Source organism: Staurois parvus, unplaced genomic scaffold (assembly GCF_062004578.1).
Source record: "Staurois parvus isolate SC_StPar_1 unplaced genomic scaffold, SC_StPar_1.0 ptg000230l, whole genome shotgun sequence".
NCBI classification, from domain to species: Eukaryota; Metazoa; Chordata; class Amphibia; order Anura; family Ranidae; genus Staurois; species Staurois parvus.
Window position 1 is genome coordinate 4,849,871 of NW_028318026.1, and position 22,840 is coordinate 4,872,710.

Genomic DNA, 22,840 nt, shown 5'->3' on the forward strand with positions numbered 1-22,840 from the left:
TCTACCTAGTTGGATACCCTCTCATATATTACGAATCTTACAATGAGAAATTATGAACTTTGTATGGGTTTCAGACCACCTGCAACTGTCACGCCACATTCTAGCTCACCCTAAAATATGTGGCGGGCTTGGGATCCCAAATACACAGCACTATTATATGGCAGCCCAAAAAACGCCATTAGTTCAATTCTGTGCTGGACAAGACTTGCTACTTTGGGTCATGGTAGACATCTTGGATGTCAATCCAACTCCCATAACTTTCTTCCCTGATTTCCCCTTCAGCTAGTCTGAAGCAGCTAAACCCAGTCTTTGCGCACATGCTGAAAGTGCGGGACTCCTGCAAGTATTCTGTAGGTTTAATGTCTTCTCATTTACCCCTTCTCCAATTGTTTATTTCCACCAGCAATGTCAGATAAGGCTAATTTCTTTTGGTGGATTTCCCAGGGCTTTGAGACTATTCAATGCTGACAGCGAAAGGGTTATGAACATTTGCCCAATTTCATAACTATCATATCCCCTCTACTGAACTTTTTCAGGATCATCAACTTCGTCATTTTATTGAACCCTTGGGAGAAACCTTGCCTCTCCAAAGACTCTTACAAGATTTGAATCAATATGTAAATCCTCCACAACTACTAAAGGCACCTTGTCTCTGATTTATGGTTTCATTTGTGATCGTCCAATAGAGATATTGCCTTCCTACTGTGCTCAATGGTCTCAAGACCTTAAAGAATCCTTTTCATTGGAGGATTAGATACCAATCTAGCAGACCACCTTGAAATGCTCCCAGAATATTCAGCTGTTGAAATATAAAGTACAAAGTTTTCACCTGTAAGTATTTTACCCCAGCGCGCATAGCTCAGTTTTTTCCTGGATACAACCGCCTTTGCTTAAGAGGATGCACAGACATAGGAACAATGTTTCATATTTTGTGGTCCTGCCCAACGACCTACCGCTTGTGGACTAGGATATATAATTTGATCCACTCGGTCACACAAGTAAACCTGTGGAAAAACCAGAGCGAAGTTCACCTTCATAGACCATTACAAGAGATCCCAAGCAAATCTAGGATACTGATCGAGTTTTTCTTTATGGTAACTAGGCAAACCATAGCATGGAAATCTCCAACACTCCGCTTTGAAAAAGTGAAATCCAAAATACAGGGTATTCTCAATAACAAAAAGCTAACTGTATTATTGGAAGACAAACCCTGGCTCAACTACCAAGCAGTCTCTAGATTTACAACACGACTGTAACCTGTTATTCTGCCATCTTCCACTCGATCCATCTTAAGCCGGATCCGTGTCTGAGACATGCCGAAAAAAACCTCCCTTTGTGCCTTTTCCTGAGTTCTTTAACTCCTCCTTCTCTATTGGACCGTCTTTCTTTTTTTTTGTTCAGATTTGACCTCAGCGGCCGCTTACCATACCCAGGTATAATGTTTATGGTCAAACACTCAATCAGCACGCTTTCAGGATAATTGTCCTACCTAAATCCATTTTCCTCCTGTATTGCGTAGCTGATCTAAGGATTGGATCGGCTTGTTCAATTATCTGGACACTGGACACTACGAAGCTTACGCTACAAGATAGCATATGTGACCTTATCATTATTGTAACAGACCATAATGGCAACTTCTTTACAAAACTGTTATTGTTTGAGACTCCTACATGGGTCCATAAAGTTGCCCTACTTCATGAATGTTGTATTCATTAATGTTTATGCATATTATAATTTTGGTGCCAGAAAAACATCTAGTGGAGTCCTTCAGTCTTGCTAAGTATGACGCAGATGGACAAACCCCTCTGCTGGGTGGCTGTCAGAATACCCCAAGAGCAGCTGCATCTGATTGAATGTAGCTGCTGTTCAGGTGATGATTTTCTGCCCGGTTCCATCAAATTTCAGTAGAAGGATGTCGGGTAGAAGCAGTCGGACAGGACCTCCCATTATAAATTTTCCTCATGAACTGGCTGAAATTTGCAAACCATGTACGGCCAGCTTTACTAATCCAGGGACAAATGCAACCACCATCTCTTGTACTGGTGCTACAGGGACAGAAGGTGAGAACTCCCAATGGGCTCATAGACCGAAACAAAAAACTAACAGAAATATTAACTGTTTTTTCACTAGTACTAGTTTTAAAGGCAGAGCATGGTGGCTAGTAATTGGAACTCTTGCCTTGCAGTGCTGGAGTGCTTTCTTCATTTTATTGCTGCATAGCATGTTCATATTATATAAATGCAAGAACTAGAGAATATCCAGAAAAAAGAGACAGGAAAATGAAAATTCCTTTTGAATCTTCAGTTACATAAAAACACTTTACCTGAAATCTGTTCAATTTGTAGAAGCCACTCTACATTAAGAGAGGATCCCCACGCTGAGTAGTCTGTGTGAGGTATGGCATTTCACATAGCAATCCAAGACAGACATATGGAACAAGATAATATTAAATCTCTTCATTAAATCAGGTTGTTCAATGCATTACCCAGATGCCTTGATTTAATTTCCATCTCAAGTAATAAGCATTTATTGGCATATGAAGCAGCTATCTATGTAGTTGTTGATTCATTTTGAAGAGTCATTATGGTGAAGATAATCATTCTTTAGTTCTAATTATCATACTCGGCAATCACACACCTTCCAAAAATAGAGCATTCAGAAGCACAGGAGGGTATAAAGAACACTTCAACTCATCAGTGTCCCAGCATTTCAGTGATTGATCTGTTTCCACACGTGACGCTTACAGTTCCAGAGAATTGCATTGTATATCAGAAATAACATTCAAGTATTGCAAAAGTAGAACTTAAAGTGAAAATTTAATTCATTTATAGTCTATTTTATTAGGATATAGGCATTGTTAGGAGTTGTTAGAAATTAATCTGTATTCTTGCCTTCCACAAGGGAATGAAGTTCTAATAAGCTGTATTCCTTTGTACTTTCTTAGTTTAGCTGGGGTGGCTGGGTTGGGATTGCAGAGCTGTCTTGGGTCATGGCAATGTGCATTAGACCTCAAATTTGGAAAGGTTCCAGTAAGTGCATATCATATTTTCACCTAGACATAGTTTTTCTCTTGAAATGGCTAAAAATGTGGTGTGCAGCACCTTTTCTGCAGCCTTTATCAAAACCTGGAGCTGGTTACTATTCAATCCACAGTTATCAGTGATAACCACTGAAATGTTTCACACTGTAGGCTTTTATAACAATTACGTATGCAAACAAAATCTAGCAGTTATGGAAGATGGCACTATTGGCACGTGTACCCAAGTATTTTTGTAATTCATTGTAAAACAAAATCCAGTATATAATGATGTCCAACGATTGTATTAACGATCTCAAACATCATAAGCTTAAAGTATACAATACCATACTCTAGCACCTGGCAATGTACATTTACTGATACCAGAAGCTGGCTCTGTGCCTTCCAGACAATGAGTTTGGCAGCATGCACATACTAGGATTAAATGTTATTTTCCTTTTCAATAAAGCCTTTCTTGAGTTAAAAAAAGAAATACAGTGGTTCCAGAGCTGATCAGCTTCTATAGCCAAAATTAAGAGTTCCAAGTACATAGTCAAGATCAATCAGTGGTACAGACTGGGCTTATCATAGTAAAGTAATTAAATCAGAAGGCATATCAGCAACACAGTAAATGAAAAACACTACACAACATGGGTAACTTCCTCACTTTTCTAGCCACTGGAGTAAATGCAATAGCCATTGGAGTTTCCATTAACATATCAGGAGCCTATCTATGACTTGGTCTAGTGGGCTTAATCTCGGGGTGTCCAACCATGGGCCCCAAATATTATCTTTATTAGGGCACCCCCTGTGTTGGTATATGCACTTCTGCAACTTGAGAGTTTCTCCCAAATATTGTAACCATTCATTATGGGAAAGTGGATCAAGTGATTTCCAGTGTCGTAAAATGAATCTTCAGGCTTGAAAAAGGGCTCTAGCCACTGCTTCTCTGGTGGGAGCTAGTAACTGGAGGTCATCTAGTATGCCCAGTAAGCATGACTTAGGATCCAGTGGAATTGGCATTTGAAAAACGGCATTGACTGTATTCACTACCCCTGCCCAGTATATCTGCAGTTTAGGGCAACGGCACAGTAAGTGAATTGGGTCACTGTGGTCTCGGCAACATTTACTACAAGTAGGGTCTGTTAAGAGGCCCATCCTGCACAGCCTAGTCGGAGTGTAGTATACTCTATGAGCTACAGTATGTACAATTGAATAAGCCTTTGTGTCACATTAAGATAGTGGGACTGCTTGAAGAGCTTCCTCCCATAAAAGGGTCAAGGTCCATCTCCCACCGCCTCTCCACATCAAGGGAAACGACTGAAGAAAGTCCACCTGCAGCATGGCATAGCCATGAGAAATGAAACCCTTAGTAGGGACTGCATTGGACAATCATGTTAAACACCGGAGGGGGGATTGGCACCAAAATACAGAAGCACCTGGTGTCACTACAGCAGGTTTCAGTTGACTTTAATAGAAGCACATAGACATTGGCAATGAGAACTTACAGTGCGTTGAAAAAGTATGCAAACCCCTTGAAATTTTCCACATTTTGTCATGTTACAACCAAAAATGTAAATGTAATTTATTGGGTTTTTATGTGATAGACCAACACAAAGTGGCACATAATTGTGAAGTGGAAGGAAAATGATAAATGGTTTTCAAAATGGTTAACAAATAAATATCTGAAAAGTGTGGCATGTATTTGTATTCAGCCCCCCAGTACTTTGGAGTCAACAGAGTCAATACTTTGTAGAACCACCTTTCACTGCAATTACAGCTGCAAGTCTTTTTGGGGATGTCTCTACCAGCTTTGCACATCTAGAGAGTAACATTTTTGCCCATTCATCTTTGCAAAATAGCTCAAGCTCTGTCAGATTGGAAGGAGAGCGTCTGTGAACAGCAATTTTCAAGTCTTGCCACAGATTCTCAATTAGATTTAGGTCTGGGCTTTGACTGAGTCATTCTAACACCTGAATATACTTTGATCTAAACATTCCATTGTAGCTCTGGCTGTATGTTTATGGTTGTTGTCCTGCTGGAAGGTGAACCTCTGCCCCAATCTCAAGTCTTTTGCAGACTTTAACAGGTTTTCTTCTAAGATTAACTTGTATTTGGCTCTGTCCATCTTTCCATCAACTCTGACCAGCTTCCCTGTCCCTCCCTGAAGAAAAGTATCCCCACAACATGATGCTGCCACCACATTTCATGGTGAGCATGTTGTATTCAGGGTGATGTGCAGTGTTTATTTTCCACCACACATAGCGCTTTGCTTTTAGACCAGAAGGTTGAATTTTGATCTCCTCTGACCAGAGCACCTTCTTCCACATGTTTGCTGTGTCCCCCACGTCTTCTCACAAACTGTAAACGGGACTTCTTATGGCTTTCTTTCAACAATGGCTTTCTTCTTGCCACTCTTCCATAAAGGCCAGATTTGTAGAGGGCATGACTAATAGTTGTCCTGAGGACAGAGTCTCCCACCTGAGCTGTGGATCTCTGCAGCTCCTCCAGAGTTACCATGGGCCTCTTGGCTGCTTCTCTGGTTAATGTTCTCCTTGCCTGACCTGTCAGTTTAGGTGGACGGCCATGTCTCGGTAGGTTTGCAGTTGTGCAATACTCTTTCCATTTTGAATTATTTATGGATTGAACAGTGCTCTGTGAGATGTTCAAAAACTTGAGATATATGTTTTTATAACCTAACTCTGCTTTAAACTTCTCCAAACCTTTATCCTTGACCTGTCTGTTGTGTCCTTGGCCTTTATAATGCTGTTTGTTCACTAATGTTCTTTAACAAACCTCTGAGGGCTTCACAGAACAGCTGTATTTATACTGAGATTAAATTACACGTAACTCCTAGGCTTGAAGATATCTTTTCAGTTTTTAACTGACACAGTGACTAGATAAGGAGTAACCTGCATCTGAATTCTCCTAGGTTATCAGTTTGGAGTCTCTTTAGTCCCTAACCTGTCTAGATATGGAGTAACCTACATCTGCATTATAGTTGGTTACCAGTCTGGGCCTTCTTAAAAGTCCCTAACCAGTCAAAACATTCTTGGTATACTCACTATTGCAACAAGTCTTGCATGGTGACTGGTCTAAACCTGACAGGATATTTTCAACTCTCAAGCATTTTGCTGAGCAATATGTTATTGAGGAAACTTTTATTAAGCAGTTGGCCCTTCCCTTTGTGGACCACGCCATTTCTTGTCTTAACAAAACACTGGCTTTTCCTTTCAAGGACATTCCAGTAGTTAAGGATCTGGCTTACAAGTGACTGAAAACCCCTTTACATGTCCTTGTTTTCCCTGGCAGGGCCTGCCTTTCAACCTGCCATTGCTGTCATGTCCACTTGTCAAACCCAGGGGTTGGACCAAGAATATGACAAAGGCACCTGAACTGATCCTTACAGATCACTCTGTTATGCATCAGTTAGAATGCTTGTTTCTGCCATACACTACTACATGGATGGTCTTTTGGATATTGTATATCCCATATCCAGATTGAGTCTCCTGTCCATGAGGAGAACTCTTTGTCTTACATGTTGGTCTGCAGAACAACCATGCACAAAACACTTGCTATGTATGCCCATTGAAGGAGAACATCTCTCTGGTGCTTCCCTGAACACTTTTATTAATATATAACTGGTCATACCAGGAAGAGTTCCCCAAATCCAATTACAAATTGGGGACTTTTCTATCATGGACCTTGGACTCCTGAATCTCCTAAGCCTTCGAGCAAGTCCTTCTCATAATGAGCAGACACCCCCACTTCTCACTGTGGCAGTACGCCTCTTGCATGGTTACAGAAATTGATGTCCAGGGTCTACAGGCTAGACTTCCCATTTTTATTTCAGCCCTGTTCCTGGTTTCAAACCAGTACCAGACCTTTGCACTGCTCTGGCACAATTCCTTTCTCAGGGATGTAGTTTCCTGTGGTTCCATAAAAGTGACAGTTTCAAGGTTTCTACTTACAACTGTTAGCTCCCAGAGCAGAATAGGGTCATGTGCCCTATTCTTGATGTATATGCTCTCAATGTCTTCCCATGCATAAAAATATGCATGGAATCTCCCAGGTCAGTCATTACTTTTCTCCATTCCATATACTTCCTGGTCTCTGTGGACATCAAGGGAAGCTACTTGCATATCCCCATCTTTGCAGCACATGAATTCTATCTGTGTTTTGCTGTGGACACGCATAACTGCTAGTTCACTACTCTTCCCTTTTGATTTGAATACTCACCAAGCCGTTGTGTTAGGCTAGGTTCACACCTGTGTGTGTGTGGTTGATGCATTTTCTGCGCACTTTCAAGCATGTTTCTGATGCCTTTTCCTGACAGTTTTTTTTTCACATATTTCCATTGAAGTCTGTGAGCCCAAAAATGCACCATTCTGTGTGTAAATAAGCAAAACAAAGTCCTTGCAAGTTCCAAAAGAATGCACTTCAGGAAACTGCATGGACGTGAATGGGACCCATAAGAAGTAAAGTTAAATTGATTGTCATGCCCTTCTGCAGCTCAGCATAGCTTTAGCCTTGCTGGACTCACAGGGCATCCCATAGTGGAATACCTGGATGACCTCCTACTAAGGAAACAGTTGGCACAGATTTAATTAGTCAGAGCCTAACATACTAAAAGCTTTTCTTAAAAGCTTTCTAAACATTGTATGTCTCTTGTCAGCACCGCTTTCTTTTTGTTTTTATAATGTTTGCTTTACAAATGATGATGGATAAATAAGAGAAGCCTCATTACAATCCTCACACCTCTACGGTTAAGCCCAGGTGGGGAAGGGCAAACACATCAGGGGCGTGGCCTCAGGAGGAGTAATAGGCTGAGGCTGCTCACATATCTCTTTACCTGACAAGCTGGAGGAGTGTGTCGTCTTTCCGATCCCATATGATTTACTGCTTTCTGCATGAAGCACTAGACAGCCTGCACCCATTTAACACTGTGAGGCACCAAACTTGTTTTATATCAAAGCACCTCAAGCGACACTACAAGTTATTGCTTGGCATCTTGAATGCCTGACTTACTGTTAAGACTTTGGTTGGATGCTGACCCAGAAGTCAGCACTGGAACTGATTTATTACTTGGCGTTCCTAGGTCTCCTCTTAGATACTGCTCAGTCCAGGGTTTCTCTTCACACTCTTGACTCTCCACTCCCATGTTTAGATTCTGCAGTCAGGAGTTGTCCAACTCTTAAATTTTGCATGAGGGTTCTGAGTTTGATGGTAACGTTTTTTGCAGGCAGTTGCCCATGCCCAATTCTACTCAGACTATTGTAAATCAACCTTCTGTCTGTGTGAAGTGTGGGATGATAAAGTACAGTCTCTGGATTCACCAGTTTTCCTGACACCCAGGACTAGGTTGTTTCTGACCTGGTGATTCATGGATCCAACCCTAAAATCAGAGAAATATATCTTTCCATTGGTCTGAAAGATTCTTACAATGGATACCAGCCTGACAATCTTGGAAGGAGTCTTTGACACCTTTTGGTGCAGGGGACTTGGTCACTGGAGGTAACTTTTCTCTTGAATGATTCCATTATTTCTTCAATGCTGAACCTATTAACTGCAAGGCCATTCAATGTGGATTCAGTCGGATGATGCCTCAACATTTCCATACATCAGTTGCCTGGGAGGAACCAGACAACTCAAAGAAACGCCAACCAGATTCTGGTTTGGAGAGAACTCCACATTAAAGCCTTGCTTGCCATACATATTCCAGGTGTAGCATATTAACAAGCACTTTCTCAGTCAACAACATCTGGACTCAAGAGAATGGTCTGTTCATCCAGAGGTGTATCTAGACCTCTGCTGCAGGTGGGGAACACTGGATGTGGATCTTCTGGCTCCTGAATTCAACAGCACACTGAACAAGTTTGTCTCCAGATACAGGGATCCTCTAGCCATAGTGGTGAATTCTCTGTGTGATCAGTTCAACCTCATATATGCCTTGTCTGTCCCACAGAATCGAGATTGAGGACATTCCGGGAATACTCATCACATCCAACTGGCCCAGGTGGATGTGGTACTTGGACCTCATTTGGCTCCTGACAGACATTTTGTGGGCTCTTCCAGATCACCCTGATCTTTTGACTCATGTACATGTTTACCTTCCTGCTTCACTGTTGCTGGCTTTAATGGTTGTTGTAGCCTAGGTCCTAAAGCTTGCTATACATTATACAATTTTTTTGTTCAATTTCCTTTAGATTTACCAATACCATATAATATGAGGTTAAACCTAAACACTTACAAATTGTATGCAATCAGGCAGGCCCTTGCACTACATAGTTGAAGGTAAATCTAAAGGAAATTGAACAAGAAAATTGTATAATGCGTAGCCTGCTTTAGAGTTAGGGAACCATTATTCCTATGTTCCTATAAGCTAGGAAATCAACCTCTAGCAAGGTCTACCATCAGTCTTGATAAGCATGCTTCACTTGGTGCGAGGCATGGAAATTCAACCCAAGAATACTCCAATAGATATATCCTGGTCTGGATCATCATTTGATTATCAAGGCCAGATTTTGACTCTAGCTATTTTTTTTTTTTTTTTTTTCAAAGACTGCTTACCTCTCCTTCCTAGGTGAAAGCCTTTGTGAAGAATACTACTCACATAGTTCCACCATTATGTCCAGATAGGTTTTCAAAATGGTTGTCTGCTTTTTAAAAATATATTGGAGATAGTCCTCTGTGAGCAGTAACCCACAGGGTTGTCTTTTTTTATTGCCATCAGCTCTGCAATGTGGGTTTAAATGGCATTCTTTTGTAGAGAAACTTTTCTTGTTCTAAACAGAGAAAGAGTTGTTTGAAGCCTATGGCCTCTTTTCTACCTATGTGGCTTCTTCTTTAACCTTAACCAGGGCATTGTACGTCCTTCCCTCTGTTCTGCTTGGTACACGCTAAAGAGATTTCCCTCAGGATGTGGTGCAAGCTGTTTGAGTTTATCTTTCAGCTACAGCTTCTTTCAGACTGACTGACTCTTTTAATTAGTCATTCCTGAAGTTACCCAGAGGGACGTCTTGCCTTTTATTTTTCACCATTTCTATTTGGCTTAGAGAGCTTCACAATCAAGCCTATATAGGCTTCAGGACAAGGTTCCACCTTTTCCTATAAGGGTGCACTCCAAAATATCAATAAGCACCTCTGGGTCTTTCCTGCATTAGGTGTCTGTTTCTAAGATTTGCGAATCGGCCTCCTGGTTCTCTACTAAAACTTTCTCTAATTTTACCAGGTGGATTTTCAGGCCTCAACTGATGCAAAATTTGGACACAAGGTCCTTCGGGCAGCTCTGTGAGCTGCACATATCCCCCAGTTTTTCCCTGTTGTATGTGGACTTTCTTAGCATTTGTTTGCTGTGTTTCCCACCCCTCAGTTACACTGCTTTTGAACATTCCATATGTCTCCAAAATACCTCTGATCCTGTGTCCATTAGTGAACAATTACGAAAATAGAAATTTTTTAGTTATCTTTTCTTTGGAATTCATTAATGGACACAGGTCCAACACCTAGTATGACACTCCTACTACTACTACTTGTGCATTAAATGGAATCATGGGGGGAATGGGAGGGGTAATAACTGGCTTACTAACAGCTTCTTGTTTGCCAGTGTCCAGTTCCCTATAAGCAGCAGTATAACCCATACATCTCAGAATACTTTTGATTCTGTGTTTCTCTTAATGAACTTCAAGAAGTTGATTCAGTGGTAAGACAAAAGTCATGCTTTACGTCTTAATTCCTGTCTTCTTTCCCTTTTTTCCTTTTCTAGTTCCCCTCCCTTCCCCTATTGTAAGGGAGATTTAAAAGAAATGGTTTCTACTATGGTAATTACAACTCCTTTGTACTAAAAAAAAATGGTTTGGAGCCCTGGTCCATGCATTTTCTGGACAAGTGTGCAGAAACTTGCTTTGGGCTTTCTGACTTTCAAAGGCACCCAATCCATTTGATTCATAAACCTGTATTGCAGATTTGGCAAATAAAATTAATGTTCTAAAGCATTGGTAGGAGACATTTTTATTTCTTGTTTAAAAAAAATAATCATATAAAATATGCTATTAAATGTAGCCCAAGTCCTCTTCCATATGAGCACCTTCTGATAAACCAGTTTTAGAAGTCAGGATCATTGAGATTATAAACATTTTTGCTTTCAGCCACTGTGAAAATATAAGTTGGAATTACAGTATGTGCTACGACTACTGGGAAGTTCAAGAGTCTCATGCAAACAGTATAAAATGTATTGCATCTAATCTTGCCCTAAATAAAAAAAAAAAATTTCCTAAGTTTTACTACTCTCAGGGTATAGAGTTAGCAGTACTGATATGGATGCTATTGAAATAATAATGTATAATGGTAACACTGCTTGTGCTATTCTGTATTTTAGATACTGGAGATACAATGAAGAGTTGAGGGTTATGGATCCTGGCTACCCCAAATCAATAACAATATGGAAAGGAATTCCAGAATCCCCTCAAGGGGCATTTGTGGACAAAGAAAATGGTATAAACTTCGCAACAGATTTTTTTCACTCACTTATTTTTTGGCAACAGAAACTTTAACAAAGCTTCATATTACGTACTGTTTTGTAATTGAACACTGATAAAGAAATATTAGCTTACATTTTAAATGGTTGCTACAGTTCAAGGTGATTTCATTATTGAAGATTTAGGGCATTATATGTTAACTTTCATAAAAGTAACTTTTTAACATTCATACTGAAATTGGTTGCAAAGGCTCAAGGTGTTTTACCATCATGCATTCTATGCACAAAAGGTAAAAAAACCTTCTGGGTGCAGCAGCCCTCCCCCCCCCCCCCCAGTATGTTCCTAAGCTCCAACGCGATCGAGCGATGTGCACGAGGGCCCTTCCTCTTCATTGGTTGAAACAACAGCGGGAGCCATTGGCGTATGAATGGACACACAAAGTGGCTCAAGAGCAAGCTTTCTAAGGTGCCCCATAGCAAGCTGTTTGCTCTGGGGGCATTTTTCGGGAGGGAGGGGCCAGAGTGCTTGCAGGGGACCTGAAAAAAGGAGGATTGGGGCTGCTCTGTGCAAAACCACTGCACAGAACAGGTAAGTATGACACATTTGTTGTTGTTTTTTTTTAATTGCCTTTAATATCACTTTAGTGCTGGTTCACAATGCACTTTGCATGTGATTCGCACAGGAATGGCATCAAATTCCTGTGCATATCACTTGCGATTTCTGTTAGGTGCAATTTGAGTCATACATTTTGTAATGCTCAGATCACACTGCATTCACACCAAAATTGTGCAGGACCCTTTTTTTGTCCGCACCAGAATCGAATCCAATTCTGCGAATTGCACCACATTTTGCGAACCGATTTCGGGGTGTCGTTAACATACACACGGTTCACATGAACGGGGTGCGATTTTGATGTGGTATGAGACTGGCACAGAAAACTGTGCGAATTCTGAACCGCATCAGTGTGATCCGGCACTTAATGAAATTTCAGTTAGAAAGCTAATAATTGCTTAACTACAGACAAAAAGCTAAACATGCAGTTGAAATTAATGTACATAAATTGTTTCACCCCCTAAATTTGTGTTTAGCCAGTTTTTGAATCCTGACATCCCTGCTAGAGAACATAGCTAGATTGGTAACCCCACTTTTCCCTACTACAGTTATACAATACACCATGATAACAAACTTTAACTCAGCCTGTGATTGAACAGAAGCAGCAAACTGCTGAGTGCATTACTCTACTCTTTCCTTCTGTAAGCATGTTAAAACAAAGATAGATTTCTTAGTTGGCATTTAAAGAAGTGAAATGTATTTATTCACTTTAGATACGCAAGTAGATAAGAATGCTAAATAGTTTTTCTTTGTTTTTTGTTTTTAATAGATCTTTCAGTTTGACCTTGACTCATTTATTCATTAATTCATATTTTATTTGTACAATTTTTCTTTAAACATGCAAAGGCACAGTCTAGCACTGTTCTAGTCTGGCATTACAGGATATAAGAATGAAAAACAGTTTTTAGGACAAAGACATACAGTATATAGCAGCCTTTCAATTGCCATCTGTTACACATGGCTGTCATTATGCAGCCCCCCATAAAAAAAAAAACTGTATGGCTTATGACAACTTTATGCAATCTGGTGGGACAGAAAGTAGAACCCAAAGTAAATATATAGCGACCTAGGATCTTTATAAATTATATCCAGTGTTCTTGTCTGAAGCTGAAATTGATATTTTGGGTGTAAATTAATGTTTTTTTTAAACATACTTCTCTTGCTTTTTCAGGATTCACCTATTTTTATAAAGGAAAAGAATACTGGAAATTCCACAATCAGAGACTGCGCGTAGAACCTGGATACCCACGTTCTGTCCTTAAAGATTTCATGGGGTGTGATAGCTCCATGGACCGAGACAAAGAACGAACCAATTCCCAAGATGATGTAGACATTGTTATGAAACTGGACAACACAGCCAGCACTGTGAAAGCCATAGCTATTGTAATCCCTTGTATCCTGGCATTGTGCCTCCTTGTCTTGGTTTACACCGTGTTTCAATTTAAGAGGAAAGGAACACCCCGACACATACTGTACTGTAAACGCTCTATGCAAGAGTGGGTGTGATCTAACAATTCCTAGTGTAGAATTGCAAGGTTACTTGAGAATCAACATCAGAGCTATTATGCTGTTCCCTAGCTAGACACAGGCATCTGTGAGCCGGGGTCTTATGGCTGATCTTTAAAACCCAAGAGGTTTTGTGCCCCCACCTGAGTGGGGATTCAATCACCTGGGAAGCTTCCAAAAGTTTTTGCTGTTCCTCCAGTCCTTTTGTATTTCTTTTGTCATTCAACTTTAGGCCTTCCTTCTAAACTCTGGAGATGGTGTTACCTTTCCAGGAGTCAACAATGAAGAGCAAGGTGAACAAAAATTTACTTTACTAAAATATTCTTTTACATTATTTTAGTTTTTGAAAACTCCAGATCCTCTTTGAAAATATGTGCTGCACAGACACATCCTTAAGTGCGAGCAACAAACTAACATGAGAATCGCCCATCCGAAACCTTAGGAAGAGTGTGAAGACCCAAAATAGCTTTGTGTCCAAAGAGGATTGATTCACTGTCTGCTACGGGAAGACACCCACGGTTGACCTTGTGGGAGAACAAGTCACATGGGACCTTCAGACTGTTTGGACAGACTTTTTCCAACTAACAAGGGGCCAAAATATCTGCAATATAGTAACAGCCTTAATAATGATACATTCATTTTGTGTTTTATACAACTTTTTCTGAGCTTTGTCCAAAACGTTTTAACACATTTATAGTCATGAATATACTGAAAAAAAGTGAAATTTTTTTTTCGTTTTTTATTTTGTTTGTTTTTATTTTTTTGGGCATCATTATACTTTATCAAGTTGCATTCCACTGCCTTGGGCACTTAGCAGGTCTGACAGAAACACTTATTTGAAAGCCTGGCAGGAAGCAGAATGTCTCTGAAACGGATTGCAGTGAGCTGTGGCAAAATGGCCGTCATGTTGAGAAGAAAATTGCTACAAGTATTACGTATTTGTAACCCTTTGAGTACTATCTTATCGGTTTTCAGATTCCATTAGGCATGGCTTACTTGCCATAAAATAAAGTGGACGTGGATAGGAAATTGATAAGATGTGAAGTGTTTTGATAAATTGAATAGTTGTATCCAACAACTTCTAAAAAACCTTTTTTTTTTTATATAGGAAAGACTGTTTGGTATAACCAAATAAGATGGTGGTACTAAACAAAAGTAGAAGAAGACAATATTGACTGTTTTTATCCACAGAGGTCTACTGTACATTCAAACCATGTTGCACGTTAATATGAATTGCCTTATACAAGTACATTCATCTAAATTAATTCTATCTGTTTAGCAGAGAATCTGATTACTGCATGTTCCACACTAAAGTGTTCTCAAACTGCATGTTCACTTTAGTTCTCAAAGGGTGAAAATGGCTTGGTCTTCTATGGAGCAGGACCAGAAGAAATTGAAGCACCAAAGCATTTTCTTGTCAAGTATATCACATAATAAAAGTGCTGTCATCATTACCATTCTGCCTGCAGTAGCAGGTGTTTTTCATGTTTTAATTTTTCCATATATAAAAGTAAGAGCTGCTTTTTTAGCAGTGTTATGCTTTTACCAGCACTATGCTAACTAAACAGGTAATGAAGGTAACACCGAATGCCATTTATGTGTGGTCAGCTGGCTGAAAGTCAGTGCATCGGAGAGTAACTGCTCCATGAAAACAGTATGCCTTTAACTTCATTGGTGTCCTGTTGGCTGTCATTAGTTTGTTTGTTTTTTTATAAATATTTTACTGTCTTAAAGAGAGTGCTGTTCTTGCTGTTTGTGCCCTTTGACCTTCAGCAAAATCAACAATATGAAATGCTAGTTACGATGTATGGAGAATGCAGGTTGCAACCAAGAAGCATAATATAACCTATATGTTAAATTATTTTTCTATATTTGCCTATATGGGTGGTGCATATATACATGTGTTCACATTTCCCTGCTAGAACTATACAGCCTCTATTTAAAATTCCAATGGAAATAAGTCAAATGTTAAACATAAGACTTATATAATAAATAGTGGCACTCCTCCAACATTGTTATAGTGGGGAGCATTTCCTTTTCTCTAATCCACAAATGGGAGGGACATAGTAAATATGGGCATGCTTTTGTCCAGGTGTAACCAAGGTAATGTGGTAAGAGGGTGGATTTGATTAAGATGACAGTTGGGCCTTAAGTAGTCCTAAAAAAAAACAAATAAATAAGTATGCGGATAGTAGCTGTTGTTTTAGGTAAGCTTAAGATAATGTAATTCTTCTAATGTAAAATGTAGAAGCGGGCTAAGAAAAAATACTGCAGTCAAAGATGAGATATTCTTTTAAAGTCTACTTAAAATATGGAAAGGAAAAGACATGGTTCCTATTACTGGAGTTTATTCATTTTTGCTTTCCATTTTTTTTTTTTTTTAAAGCATAAACTTCATAGCTAAACAATTCCAGTTTGTTTCCACCTGTTCTCACTGCAAAATTAACTAAAAAAAGATGTACTTTACTTTTGTGGTAGAAGTATGCAAAGAAACCATTTAATTTATTACAAAAAAAACGTTTGAAGCGACACCCATTTTAGGAACCTTCACATCCCATCATTTGCTTACAGTTCAACAGTTATGGTGGGAAAACTTGTGAAAAACTTGCAGGAAGATTTTGTGAAACAATGATTAAAGAATATGTGATATTTGCCTTTTTTTTTCTACAACACTCACTATTTTATAATCATTTTTTTTCTGAAGGTGCAAATGTCTTTAGTTATCTAGTTCACATTGAAGGATGTCCCCGTTTCTTTAGATAGACAGCACAGATTAGTACCATCCTGTCTCTGGTCATTGATAAGACTGGTCATGAATAAAGAGGTTTAAAGTGACCTTATTGCTGGTTAAAAAACAAGAAAGAAAAAACACCATTAGCATCCTGTAAAAGGAGGAACTGAATACTTGCCTCTGGCAAATGACAAATTAAATCTCCTCTGTTGTAGAACTAAGAGCACCCCAGCTTGTCAATACTTCCAGTTGTGTCAGTTAGCATGTTCCCCTGCTGGACACTCTGGTTCCTTTTGCTACTTCCTTTCTGGACAAAGTAGTAACATAGCAACAGGCGGGAAGAAGAACACTTCCTGGAAGTTTCTATTAGCAGTGGTTCTCCTAGCTCTGCAAACGAGTGAAGATCTTACACTCTGCTGGAGAAAGCTACTTCTTGTACAGGCTTCTTCTGACTGGATATTTCTTTTATAGAAGCCTGCAGAGTCGTTTTAAATTTGCAAAGTAAGAGAAATGTTTAATGTGATAAACAAGGCCATTCAGGTCGGATACATAAAAATGGAAAAGCCCTGGTGGGACATTCCTGTGTGTACAATCTTCTAGCAAACCCCTTTGATGTCTCTTATCCTCTGAAATGATTAACCATTCATATAATTCATAACTTAAAGCTGTCCATATTTGACTTAAAAAAACAAGCCTTGAGTTCAATTTCCATTGTTGGTTGAAATTAGTGAGCCATTCTCTTAGAGTACTTTATGGAGTTGGGATTGTTTATAAGTGGAAGAGATTTGCCAGCTTGGAAAGTCTCTAACCAGTACATCATAATCCTTTATATGTTCTATGGGGGAATCAGAAATGTTGTGTCCTGGAAGATCTTGGCAGGCCCTGACACTGAATGAGTCACTTGGGGCTGGGCAGCCATTCCAAGGTCACCTTTGCAGAGAATCTTGGATAAAAAGAAATGAGTGACGCATTATAGCTAGGGATTTTGACATACTGAACCAGAAATTGTGATTAAATCCCCCCTCCCAATTTGAAAAAATCCAATTTCTCATATTGCAGTGTTTTTCCTAATCCGATAATTTTTTTGCATGCAAATAGTAGCCAGGTGATTCTGGTAAAAACTTTGTTATATGACCAGATTTCCTTACCAGCCTCTCTTACCAGAATTATGGGTATTGTAGAAGTCTGCCCAGAGTTGGGATGTCAGCCTATTATAACCATACTGTGAGTGCCAGTGTTTTAATAAAGAACATGGTATCCCCCCAGCATTCCTTTAAATCTGTATCACATCAAAGATGAACTCTTACTATAGAAAAGTAAGGCCGTTGATGGGAATGCCTGTAATTTGACCTCCAGTACCATGCTGACTTCTGTTGAAAGCAGCAAGCCAATTACAAGCATAGTGGGATAAGAATTCTCAAAAATTCCATCAACAAGCAGAGCATTGTAGCCTTGGTAAGAAGGGAACATTTTAAATATTTATCAGTGTTAGAAAATTGTAGCTGGTTGCCAGCTGAAATGAAAAGGTCCTTTTTGATTACATTACATTTTTTAAAATGGCCTTTATGGCAATTCATGTCCTATGTTTTTTATTTAATAACATTTGATTTTTTTTGTAATAGTTCTTGAAGGAACTAAGAGCCTAGTAAAGAGAATATGAATTTCACATTTTAAAATTTAATTTTTTTCCCACTTATAATTATATTATAGGTTAGTTAACGTCATGACCATAAGGAGATCAGTATTTTTATTCTTTCAAATTGATCAAAATGTATTTATCAAAATCTAACTCCTTCAGAGGCAGTGTATACGGACATGAATACTGACAAGGTACATTTTAAAGAATATAGAAATATGGTTTGGGGAGTGCTCACTGTGCTAATTATATTATGCTGAAATGTTGGATGAAGCTTTCCTGTATTAGATGTTATATTGGATATATTTTATTTTTGTCCTTTAGGGTCCGGGTAGATATAATCTATTTTGCTTCTACTGACAAACACAAAGCTTCTTTGTGTGCTAACACAGACCTGAATAATTGGTGCTAACTTGTATCAAGACTGTGATATAACCGGGAAATGTTTGTAGTGCTTAGATGGATCTATAAAACATTAATTTCCTGTCAATGCAGTATGTGAACAGGAGTTGTATTTTAATACCCAGAGTCATTGCACAGAACAATAGAGGCTAAAATTTAAATAGATATTATAAAACTAACCACAGAAAGATAATTTTTGCCCCCATCTTATTCCAGCAAAGGTCAAGGGGTTGTTCATTTTATTATTATGATTGTTTTATTGTATTGTATACCATAGACCATGATTTACATTTATTTTTCAATGAAAACTTGTTTACAATACTTTATTACTTTGACTGCAAGGGTCTTAAAATAAAAGTAAAAAATAGATTATTGCAGTTTTGACCAGACAACTGACAGGTTGTCACCCACTGCATTAAACCTTTGCTTTTTCCATTTCAGCAGTCAAAGTATTAAAGGCTGTGCAGTGATTAATTTCTATTTATTACTATTTATTTTACCGTTTCTCTCGAGGAGGGCTGTTTTGGGGTGGGGCAGTTGTTGTCTGCTGTAAGTGTCTTAAGGGTAGGGGTCGGTCGCTTTTTATATTATTGCATCTTCTGTAATTACCATTGTTTTATTGTGTTGTAATTAAAAATACAAATAAAGCTGCAAATAATTAGCAGATGAGATCCTACTTGGCATACATTTTTCATTGCTATATTTTCTCGATGCACCAAGTCTATGTGTAATCACCTTAATGGGCAGATATGGACAGCCCTCTAAACAACTTCACGTTGTTCAGAGGGCTGGTTCAGAGTTCAGGTGTTTCCAGTACAAGTACTGTTAATATTGGAGCATACAAATAAAATATATTAGGACAATTATGCACCTCCTACCTTGTAGTAACGTTTGTGAAATGGCTGTTTTCTGTTCCAGGGTGGCTGTACCCATGTGCACAAAGAAAGGTCCATAAAATCATTTTGATGAGTTTGGTGTGGAGAAACTCAAGTACCCCATAGAGAGCCCTGACCTCGACCCTACTGAACACCTTTGGCATGAGTTGGATTGCTGATTACAAGCCAGGTCTTCTCATCCAACATCATGACCTGGCCTTGCAAATGATCTTTTGGTTAAATGATTATAGGTACACTGTAAAATCTTATGGAAAACCTTCCCAAGAGAATGGAGTCTTTCCATTTGGAATGGTACCAACTCCATATTCATGCCCATTGTTATGGTTTTAAATTGGGATTTATGGCTGCATAGCATGAAGAGACTAACTCCTCCATTTTCAGAGCTTTAATTTTGCTTGTCAGCGCCTCACTTCCTTATCTGCTCATTGGGCTGCAAATGCAGATTACAGCATTGGTTATCCTCATCCTAAGCGTTTCTTCTATAAGCACATTTCAGTACTTCCTTCTATTATTTGTAAGCCTACAGAGCAGGCAGCCCCAATGCAGCCATAATTTTAGCTTTCACAGAGTGTGTAGAAAACCACATGAAATAATTACAAAATATATATATATTTGTAGAACTAAAAATTTCTATACATTTTTTTTGAAGGTATGTGAAAGTGAAAAACCATAATTTTGGCTTGGAAATGTTTCTTTTTTTTCCTCAGATAAAAATAAGGCAGCTGCCATTGCTTTTTTTTTTCTCATTAAATTTTTATTGATTTTCGAAATAGAAAAATACAAACAGTGCAAGAGTAGTGCAGACAAATATATACAGTCATAAGGAATGACAGCACAATGGACAACGTATAAAACATTCTGATTTAGAAGGGGGTGGGTGTTGTACAGCACGTGTGAGGTCATATCAGAATTAAAAGGAGACTGTTATCAGTTCTATTGAGCCCAGGGTTGCATGATTTGAAAAAGGTGGAAAGTTTTTCTTGTCTAATAGCAAAGAGATTTTCATAAATATAATAGGTTTTGATCATTTCAGTGGTTTATTTTGGTTCGGTGAAGTGTTTCTTAACCACTTCCAGACCGGACACTTTTACCCCCTTCCTGACCAGGGCAATTTTCAGCTTTCAGCGCTATCACACTTTGAATGACAATTGCGCGGTCATGCAACACTGTACCCAAATGAATTTTTTACCATTTTTTTGAGACAGATAAAGCTTTATTTTGGTGGTATTTATTCACCGCTGGGATTTTTATTTTTTTTTTGCTATGTAAATAAAAATGTCCAAAATTTTTGAAAAAAAGGTTTGTTTTTTATAAAATTTTGCAAATAAATAATATTTCATCATAAATCTTGGCCAAAATTTATTCCGTTATCTTTTAAGTAAAAAAAAAATCCAAATTAGTTTATAACCAAAAATTATAATTTTTAAACATTTTTTTTTTCATTTTTATTTTAATTTTTTATATTTTTTTTTTTTTTTACATACTGTCACCCTAGCAGTACAGTGTCACCATGGTGACACTGTACTACTTGTGAGGGGTGATGAAGATTTTTTTTTTATTTTTACACTGATTGCTTTTACACCCATATAGGATGTAAAAGCAATCATTTCTCTTTCTCTCTGTCTGCATATTTGCAGTCATTGAGAAGTACTGAGTGAGCTGTGATTGGTCACAGCTTGTCACATGGTACAAGGCTGTTGTGAATAGCCTTGTACCATGTGACCTCTGTGATCATTCACAGATTTCACACGTAGTAAGCAATGATGTCACAAGTGACATCTTACTTACTACTTTGCATGTGATCACTGATTGGCCAATCAGTGATCACATGATCGGGACCTCGTACAGAGGTCCGTCCGATGATCGGTGTTTCACTGTGTCCGGAGGACACAGCGGGCACCGGATCGCAGTGCTGCGCGCTCCCAGGGAGCGCGTACAAGCAGGGTGTGGGGAGGCCGTTTATGAACGGCCACCCAACCCTGCACTGCCACCGTCCGGCCCTTTATATACAACGGCCGGACGGGAAGTGGTTAAAACTCTTTAGGCCCTGTTCACACTAGTGCGATTTCTCCTTCATTTGCTGTCACACTGGTAATGATGGAGCCCTCATCGTACAGCTACTGTTGCTAGAATACCAGGTGTGGTTTTCCATTTTTTCCAATGAATGCGCAACATTCCGTGATTGGAGGAAATGTAAACAAATGTCTCCAGTTCAATAATTGAAAAGAATGCATGTTTAGACTTTAGTAATTTAGTTTTATACATAATGACCCCCCCCCCCCCTCAAGAAAACATATAGTTAAAAAAAAATCTGTAAATGGGTAGAAGAGACTACAGTAGCTGTACTTTGGTTTAATCAGAACTAGATGCCCACAATATATGAAATGTTTGCATTAAAGTCAAAGTGGTTGTAAAGACTATTTTTTTAAATTTAAATAAAATTATACTTACCTGTTCTCAACAATGTTATTGCACAGCGGTCCCATACCTCTTCTTCTGGAGTCCCCTGCTGGTGCTGTCCTCAGCGTTGCAGAAAACCCATGCATGTGCACTCCTGAGCTGGGCTGTGAACGTCGATAGACACACAGGGCTACTTTGCTATGACTGCTGCTCTCGCCTCACAGGATTTGACTGAGAGCAGCAGAAGCCAATGGGTTCCACTGTTCTCGGAGTCTCCTGTGAGACCAGGAAGAGAGAGCAGCAGCACTGTAGAGTGTCACAGCACTGGATCAATAGAGGACTGTTTATGGAGGAGGGTGGAGGGGTGGGGACAGGTATTGGAAGATTGCATTAAGGTAAAAAAAACCTTTTCAGTTTATTACCACTTTAAGTTCAATGTTTGCTGTGAAACCATTGCCTCCATGTAACTTATTTCTTAAAAAAAAAAGCAAACCTTCATTCAAAAATCTTATCTTGCCCTCACTGCTTAATGTGAGGATCTGAAATCTGAGGATTTTGTTACCAACGAAACAGTATCAGGTGGGTTTTCTTTTTTTCTGGGAAAATCACTTTTAGCAATGCAGAATCCTATGAAAATATATAATTCAAAAGAAAATATTACAGAGCATACCTTTTATGTCAAATGTAACCCTCAAATCTGTGCACATCTCTAGGAAAAGCAGCAAGTCCATATTGCAAGCAAAAAAAGTGAATTTCATTCAATTTTTTATTTATTTTTTGATATTATTTTGGATGAATCATAGTTGCCAATAAAAAGTAATTTTTAATAAAATTAAATTACAAAACGACTTGGGTAATAATTATATCCTTTAACGGGTCCATTATAAGAAATATGCTGATGTTAAAGGTTAAGAAAATTGTCACTTGGTTTCTGCCTTCCTGCCTGCTCTGAGAACTCATATTCCGTTCCCACTTTTTAATGCAATTCATTCTGCATTCTGAGTCATTCAGTTTACTTACTGTACTTGCTTTCTAATGAGTACAGTAGATTGATAAGTAAACCACATATTAATAATTCATTGTTCATTACTATTGCACTGGCTAGACACATTTGGAAAAAATGGATAGCTTAAAATATTTACTAACATTATCAATGGTGCTAAA

At 38.7% G+C, this 22,840-nt stretch overlaps 1 protein-coding gene across 2 annotated transcripts in view; it reads left to right on the forward strand.

The window, feature by feature from the left end:
• MMP16 (matrix metallopeptidase 16) overlaps positions 1–19,056 on the forward strand; it is a 307,082-nt gene extending 288,026 nt beyond the window's left edge. For both annotated transcript variants that reach the window (XM_089679703.1, XM_089679704.1), the window contains 2 exons: positions 11,394–11,509; positions 13,277–19,056. In XM_089679703.1, the coding sequence (XP_089535829.1) occupies positions 11,394–11,509; positions 13,277–13,611 (451 nt within the window). In that variant the 3' untranslated portion in view covers positions 13,612–19,056. The remainder of the gene's footprint in view (positions 1–11,393; positions 11,510–13,276) is intronic.
• The last annotated feature ends 3,784 nt before the right edge of the window (positions 19,057–22,840 follow it).